The 8,864-nt window shown below is 33.7% G+C and overlaps 1 protein-coding gene across 1 annotated transcript; it reads left to right on the top strand.

Moving 5' to 3' along the window:
* The first annotated feature begins 2,018 nt into the window (after window positions 1-2,018).
* On the top strand, window positions 2,019-8,601 carry LOC132749109 (calponin homology domain-containing protein DDB_G0272472-like). Its single transcript, XM_060738794.1, has 2 exons — window positions 2,019-2,231; window positions 3,358-8,601. Exons 1-2 carry the CDS (start codon window positions 2,105-2,107, stop codon window positions 6,933-6,935), a joined length of 3,705 nt encoding a protein of 1,234 aa, XP_060594777.1. The 5' UTR covers window positions 2,019-2,104; the 3' UTR covers window positions 6,936-8,601.
* The last annotated feature ends 263 nt before the right edge of the window (window positions 8,602-8,864 follow it).

The raw sequence follows: 8,864 nt of genomic DNA, 5'->3' as shown, positions 1-8,864 counted from the left end.
AAATAAAAGCCCTGGGGTCAAAATTGGCCCCGCCCCAGGGGGTCATTGATTTTCCCTATATGCATATAGTAAAAACTTAAAAAATCTTCTTTTAAAGAACTCAAAGAGCTAGAGCTAAGATATTTAGCATCAAACATGTTCTAATAGGTGTCTACCAAGTTTGTTCAAATAAAAGCCCTGGGGTCAAAATTGGCCCTGCCCCGGGGGTCATTGATTTTCCTTATATGTGTATAGCAAAAACTTAAAAAATCTTCTTTGAAAAAACCCAAATAGCTAGAGTTTAGATATTAAGCATGAAACATCTTCTAGTGAGTGTCTACAAAGTTTGTTCAAATAAAAGCCCTGGGGTCAAAATTGGCCCCGCCCCGGGGGTCATTGATTTTCCTTATATGTGTATAGCAAAAACTTAAAATCTTCTTTGAAAAAACCCAAATAGCTAGAGTTTAGATATTAAGCATGAAACATCTTCTAGTAAGTGTCTACAAAGTTTGTTCAAATAAAAGCCCTGGGGTCAAAACTGGCCCCGCCCCAGGGGTGTCATTGTTTTTAACTATATGTGTATAGTAAAAACTTAAAAAAATCTTCTTTTAAAAAGCCCAATGAGCTAGAGCTTAGATGTTTAGCATGAAACATCTTTTTATGGGTGTGTGTGGGGGGAGGGCTATATACAGGTGAGCGACCTCAGGGCCATCATGGCCCTCTTGTTTTTTAAGTCTGATAGATTTTGTTTAATTTTTGGAATTCTAAGATAATTATTGTATAAAACATAGTTACATATTAAAATGAAACTTATTTTGAAATATTTTACATAGGGCCGTTTTGGTAAAGGGCCGACATGCTGTGGACGAAACGTCTTGGGTTCTTTGGGGCCGGAACATCTTGGTGCCGAATTGACTCAAAATCTCACTCCTGAGCTGTTTATTTTTTGCTTGAAAGCAAAATTATCTTAAAGCATTTGCCTGCATCATGAAGAAACTAAAAATGCTTAAATGCCCTTAGAAAGTCCTTGGATAATCACTTCATGGGCTGAATAGTAAAATTTCAGAGATACTTAAGATTTAGTTATTAAATTTCAGCCAAATTTGACAGAAATGTTAAAGGTTAAAGTATATCTATAATCTACAGGGTTTACATTATTAATAGATTGACGATCCATATCATTGGTTGACACTGTGTTAAAATTGGTAATGAGTTGTAGATTAAAATATTCCCCTTGGCCGAATTGATCGCTTTTGTTGACACATCTCTTGCCTCAGATAAAAATGGAAACCCTGTATTAGGTATTATATATATATGTGAAGAATTTTTTTAAAGATATTTTTCTATTGATACAGAAAGAGGTATAGAACTGGTTTGTCCTTGAAATTTGATGAAAGATTCTCACCACTGACTTTTCGTCCATTACTTGCCCACTTCAGTGACGATTCGCCTCACTTCAATATAATTATTTTAAATGCCCTTTAAATTATGATTATCAAAATTTAGAAATGATAAGATAACATGTAAAAGTTTATTTTGGTTTATTAGTGAAATAAAGTGTTCTTTATCTTTATATTAACCATTTTAATTGACTATTTTAACTGTTGGGTTATCCATATTAAAAACCGATAAAGATTCTCCACAGTTCAGTTACATTTCGTCCCAATTTTATAATCATTAGGGGCGTCTGTGGCCGAGTGGTTAAGGTCGTTGACTTCAAACCACTTGCCCCTCTCCGCTGTGGGTTCGAATCCCAACATGGATTCTTTCATGTGAGGAAGCTATCCAGCTAGCTTACCGAACGTCGGTGGTTCTATTTAGGTGCTCGTTCGTGCCTGAAATAATGCACGGAAGGGCACCTGAGGTCTTCCTCCACCAGTAAAGCTGGAAGTCGCTAAATAACCTATACTGTGTCAGTGTGACGTTAAACCCAATCAAACAAAAACAAATTATAATCATTACTGTTATTTATGCACATGTTTCTGAAAGAAAAGAAAATGAAAAATTAAATATACAGTTTGTAATGTAAGCTATTGAGACAAAATGACAGCATTGCTACATTGAATACTTTCAGACTTATGAAGTGAGGGTTGCACAATAGACAGTGAGACAGTGATCTGTTGCGATGGATATTGAAGAGAAAGCATTGAGGAAGAGGAGACGCTCGGTGAGAAATCTGCGTCGTACATCCGTAGTTATGCCACTCAATCTTGACACATTGGATGAAAATGTTGAAGATGATTCATCAAAAGGTATTAAAAGATGTTTTCTTGTATTGTCATGGCCAAATATAAAAATATGTATAGTTTGGAGAGTCTGACTGACCCTTATTTTTGCCCCCACCCTTGACTTTCTGATAATGATTGTTTGGGTACATACTTTTGAGAACATTTTTCAGTGCAGCATTGATTGGCATCATTGTAACACTTTGGTTTAAGTTAGTCACATCTCATTAACCACTTATAAAATGATGTTTGCTTTTAACTTCACACACTAATTTGAATGTATAATAATTACTAATAGGATGTCACTTTCATAGATCCATAACTCTAGCATGGATTTTGATGGGGTTATTGCCCTTTTTGAACTTAGACAATTCTTGGTAATAGTTTGCATGCAACATCAGTCTTCTAAAATACTGAAAATATTCACTTCTTAATACATGTCTATGGGATCATAATTAGGCCTGTAAGTCTATCATGAATTTTAACTGAATTATAGCCCTTTTTTGAATTTTGAAAATTCTTGATTAATGTTTTGCATGCAATATCATCTTTAAAAATATTGTAGGCATTTACTTTAAACTTTATACATCACTTTGGGATCATAATTAGAGGTCACAATCCAAGGTCCTTAATCCTAGCATGGACTTTGATTGAAGACAGTTGACTCATACAGGCATCAGTATCACACTTTGGTAAAGTTTTTGCACGCAAGTTGTTATCTCAAAAACTACTGAAGGGCATTGGTTGAAACATTTATTTGAGAGCACAATAGGTGGTCACTATTCAAGGCCCATAAATGGATTTTGACAGAATTACAGTCCTTTTTTTACTTAGAAATTTCTACAGTATTCAGGCTCTTGTTTTACTATCAAGCACTGAGATTAGATGAGCACACTGTCCTACTGAAAGCTCTTGTTAGACTTACATCTGTAGGAATAAACAACACTTCTTGTGCTAAACTTCAATAATCAGAGCTTAGATTCTTAGTATGAGGATTGCCAAGAGAATTTCTACAAATGACAAAAAAGTCATGAAATCATAATAATACAACTGACCTTATAGTTTAAACTGACCTTTGATTACATTTTCCTCTTAATAAGGTAAGCCCATTTGATCGAGCATCTTGTTTACAGGTTTTTTATATTTTTTTCAGAAATTCAGTCTAATGGGAACCAGGCGGTGTTTGGTAGTATGTGGTGTGAGAGCTTGGAACCAGTTGTTAAGAAGCGCAGGCGTAGATCCAGTCTATTGGTTGGACTGGTACCAAGACTGAATGACCCTGATGTAGAAGAGAATGTAGAAAACCACATTTTAAATACCCAGAATGCATACATTACAAAAACATATCGAGACCAGACATTAGATAATATTGAAGAACCCATAACAAAAACAAACAGTTTGACCAACAGTAGAGAGACTTTAAAAACTGAAGTCTCTTCATCATCATATGATGCTAATTACTATAACAGTAGCCTTTCAAAATCGTGTGATGATGAGAGGTCTGATGGCTATAGTGAACCTGTAACCAGAACAAACAGTTTGAGTGAGAACTTAGATACATCAAATGAAAATGCACTAGTTAAACAAAGGAGTTCAGGGTCATGTGAAAACAGCAATGAAAGTGAAGAGCAAGAGCTCAATGAAAAAGAAAATACTTTAAAAAGAGAAGATGGGGAGAAATTTAATGACTCTCAAATACTAGATGAGTCCTTTACTGACATAAACATTGAAATTCAGGGAGATAACTCTGCAGAAAAAATATCTCTTAATGCGTCAGACTTAAGTAATATCACGCCTCCATCTGAATGCAGTCTATCAAATGTATCGTCATTTTCTATGTCACCTGAATATACAGGTACATACCAAAAATACTGTGAAGGGAATAACACATACACAGAAAACAATACTGATGAGAAAACAGTTTGTAATACAAAAATGGCATGTGATGCTGAAGAGGATGAAAGCTCGTCTTATACCAGGCCTGCTTATACCAATGTTAATGGCAAGTCTTTAAACGAATCTCCAGGAATAGACCGCATGTCAGATTCCTCTCAATCTGATAAAGAAAACAGTGTTGTTAATGAAAATACCAGTATGAATGTCACTCCACAAGGGGATTTTACTGACAATGTTTCACCGGGATTCATGTCTATGTGTAAAGCTTTTGCAGGTAAAGTTGTGAACTTTGTGAAAACCAGTCCATCTTTTTTGACTGGTGGGTTCCTGGATAGCAGTAATACAACAAATGTGTGTGCATCACCAGATTTAAACAAAAATTCCAGTCACAACTTGGTGTGCAATGAACTTAGAAAACATGCTGTAAAGTCTGATGTTAACAAATCACTTGATCAGTTAGGATCAGAAATTGATAAGGAATATCAAGGATTTAAAAACACTGAAACTGGTGCAGATTGTAAGGGTGATAACAGTGCTGGAAATACTGGTAAAGAAACAAATACAACATTTGAACAATCTTTAAGCTGTAAGAAGTCAACAATTGAAAAACCTCTAAGTGCAAGAAAGTCAGTGAATCAGTGTAGGCCTGGTTCTGCTAAAAAAACAAGAGACAGAAAATTGTTCTTTGATACCTACAATGCTGTAATGGATGTGTTAAGCAGTGACAAAAGGAAAAGCTCTGTGACTGTAGAGAACAAACATGAGATTGGTGAAGCAGGCACTTCATATAATAGAATCATTGTTGGAGAACCTGCACATGCATCAGTAAAACCAAGCTGTTCTAGTATATCAGATATGAACTCTCCTGATGCTCCTGGTGATGAATTAGATGACACTTCTTCAAGGGTTTATAATGAAAATGTTGAATTTGCTGTCACTCAACAGTTTGATATAACTAACCAGGAATCTTTAAAAGAATATGAAAGTACTGAACAAAAAATAAACACTGCTGATGAAATTAAAGTTGGCAATTCTGATGCCAGTAAAACAATATTAGATAATGTCAGTAAAGATACTGGTGAGGTTTGCAAGGTGTTTGAGGATAAAACTGATCTAAATAATGCTTGGAGTAGAAACATACCTGAAAGGAAAAGTGTAAGGAATGAATGTCAAGATGAATTGAAAACTATTCCTGAAATTGAAGAAGAGAATTCTTGTGAAAATGTAGCTAAAAATGAATTAAATACAGATATTTGTGTCATTGAAAACACCCATGTAATAGAAAAAGAGAAGAGGCGAAAAAGAAGAGCTTTAGATATTCCTATTATTGAAAACAGTGAGATAATCAAATCAGCTGAAAATGAAAAAGACATAATGTTGGAAAGTGGTGAAAAAATGGGTGAAAACCACATAAAAATAAATGAAACACCTAAAGAGAATTTGGTAACAAGTCCTGAGCATTTAAATTGCTTTGTAGCAGATAAAGATTGCTTGATAGATACTCAAAAACACATTGATGCTGAATGTATTAATATGGAAAGTCAAGTTGAAGTGGGAAAGAAAACTAAGAAAAGTTTGGCCAAAGTTAGAAAAAGTAGAAGGCAGTCTTTTGGGATTCAAAACTATGGTGCGAATGCTGAAGGAATTTCAACTGGTGCCCAGGACAGTACTGGGACAGATATAAATGTTGCTAGAATTCCTTCGAGAGATGCTGATGAAGTTGATGGAATAAATGAAAAACATGATATAGAATGCCATACTAACATAGAGAACAGGGTAGCAGCACTTGATCTTGGAAATGAGAATACAGCAGATACAAATGATAATAACAATGTATGCAACTTAGAAAATAATGTGCTCTCAGTAGATTTAGAACCCTCAGGTAAAAGTGAGATTGAAAAGAAAGACACAGATTTAAATGGCTATATGGAAAAAAAGAAAAGAGGAAGGAGAAGAAAGTCAGCAAATTTAAATGAGATTTTGAAGAGGGGAAGGTCTAAGAAAGTTTTGATTGAAGCAGTTGTAGATGAAGCAGAAGAGTCTGGTATGAGTCCAAAAGACATAGTTGAAACAAGTAATGTCTCTGAACTAACCGATGAAATATCTCAAGTCCAAATCATTGATAGTGATAAGAGGGATATTCCAGTGGAAAGTGAGATAACTGTTGAAAGTTTAGTTTTACCTGAAGATGACATAAATGATGTGAAGCAAAATGTTGAACCGACACGAAAAAGGCGAAGATCGGCAGAAGCAGCTTCATTGAAATTGCAAATGATAAATTCAGACCAGAGTCCTTCAAGTTCTGAAAGTTTAACTGCCATTAAAGGGAAAAGAGGCAGAAGAAAATCAGCTGATGCTGCAAATTTGAAAGTTCACATAGATATGACTAAGGAAACTATTTTTAACACAACTGATAATAGTAGCCCAAATTTTGAAGAGTCAACAGTTACCAAACGGGGTAAAAAACGAAAATATAAGGAAGATTCCGCTGAGGAATTAGAAAAGATTTACAAAAATAAGAACTTTGTGAAGCCTGAAGAAAAGAAGCCTTGGCATACAATATTAGAGAGTCCAAAAAATTTGTCTGAAGGATTTGGAAAGAAGAGGCTTCAGAGACATATAGACTTTGAGGCACCTTCTCAGATGAAACTTCGACGAAGATTACAAAAAGCCGTTAAGAATGGTTGGGATCCGAAGAAGAGAGTAAGGATGGAATTGGAAGATGAGTTTGTGAAAGTTAAATTAGTAAAACTGTGGTCAGAGTTAGATGATGATAATGAAGATGACTCGGAATCTTTGCAGAATAAACTGAGAAGTATTGTAGAAACCAACTAATACAAAAATAAAAGAAAACATATATGACAATAACCAAACACTCGTGTTATGAAATAAAATGGTGTTAAAAAAATATAAATTTGTTACGATAAATCATCTGTTTAAATGAATGTAAATTTTAAGCAAAAAAGAATCATTTTTCATTCGGGAAAAATTCATGTTTGTACTTCAGGACAGACTTTTCTTTTTTGTGAAAGAAAATTTCATAGAAGTAATTAAGTTTGCTTGTGGGAGAAAAAAACATACAAAACATGCATCACTATCTGTTATGAACAGGAATTGAGGTGATAATATGAAGGGCAGTAGCATGTACATGGTGATACATGAACTACATTTTGTGATTCAATCACAATATTAATATTAATATTTAAATAAATATTTCAAATAAAGTAATAGAATCACATAATAAGATCATGTATTGATCAAGTAAATACTGTCCTGTAATGTAGACCTTCCTTCACTAAATGTTTACTTAAAATCTTAAATACACAAAGTATAGTCATTGCACTGTTTGGGTTTCATTTTTGTTGAAAATCATTTTAATTAACTTTTAAGCTTGTGTTTATTTTACATGTTAAAGTGGCATTATAATTTATTCCCATAACCTTACTCTTCACCTTTGTTTCTCCATGTCTGGAGCAAGTTCGGTTATGATAAAAGTGCATTAATGTACTTGTATGTACTTTTTGATCAAGAACATATGAGCTGCGTCATGACAAAACCAACATAATGCATTTTCGACCAGCATGGATCCAGACCAGCCTGCGCATCCGTGCAGTCTGATCAGGATCCATGCTGTTCGCTTACAAACCCTATAACAAGTAAAGAAACTGATAGTGAACAGCATGGATCCTGATCAGGCTGCGCGGATGTGCAGGCTGGTCTGGATCCATGTTGGTCGCAAACGCATTGCGTTGGTTTTGTCGTGACGCGGCTCATGTATATTCTTAAAGTGGTTATATATACTGATATTTTCCAGAGAGAGATATTTTACATTTAAATTTCTGAACTGGTTAGATTTTTCTTAACTTACCAGAAAAGTGCATTTAATGATTTATTGTTTGTTCGAAAATGACTGTTTATAAACTTGAATACAGTATTTTTACAGTAAGTAAAGGTTATTCATAGATTACTAGTACACCTATCTTTTGTATTCTGCAAAAATGACTCATTTTAGAAGATTAAAGGTTAATGTAATTGAGTATCAATCTTTTATTTGTATGATTTATACTTATATTTAATTAAATTTTGTTTCTATCTGATTTTCTCTATAATTTTCTACTAGTGAACTGTGGTAACTGTAGAAACTGTTTATTTATTATTTTTTTCTGTTGAAGTTACCTCCCTTTACATGTAACTTTTAAAAACTTGAAACAGTATTAAATGTAACTGATATGATCCCTATTACTGAGTGGGTTTTTTTTTTAAATTTTTTTCCTTATGTCTGTTCTGCTCTGTTTCTTTTATTCCTACCCTTGTACTATTATTGAATGTTAAATGCACATTTACTTTAGTACATGTTTGTTTTTAGTTTTATGTATAAACTAAGTTACAGCACAATGATTGTAATTAGATATTATAAAGTTGTGAACATATATTTGTGTATTATTTACTTGATTATATAGCATGTAACAGTGTATATAATATCATATAAAGATTAAATTACTTTATTGTAGAAAATATTGATCTGTTGTGGTGTAACCTCAAACTAAATGTATATATTAGGTGCCTATAAATATCCAAACTTTCCATATAGATTGATAGTGACCTTGATTTAAGCATTTTAGTTTAAATGTTGACCTTGATTTAAGCATTTTAGATATTATGTCAGTTTGTACAATTGTTAGTTTATATGCCGATTTTTGCAAATGCTTGGTCATATCAAAGTGATCGGTCGACCTAACAAGTTCTTTTGGAAATTCTCTGCAA

The sequence above is a fragment of the Ruditapes philippinarum genome, unplaced genomic scaffold, assembly GCF_026571515.1.
Source record: "Ruditapes philippinarum isolate M1 unplaced genomic scaffold, ASM2657151v2 ctg202_1_1_1_1, whole genome shotgun sequence".
NCBI lineage: Eukaryota > Metazoa > Mollusca > Bivalvia > Venerida > Veneridae > Ruditapes > Ruditapes philippinarum.
This window is presented reverse-complemented; position numbering and strand designations above follow the sequence as displayed.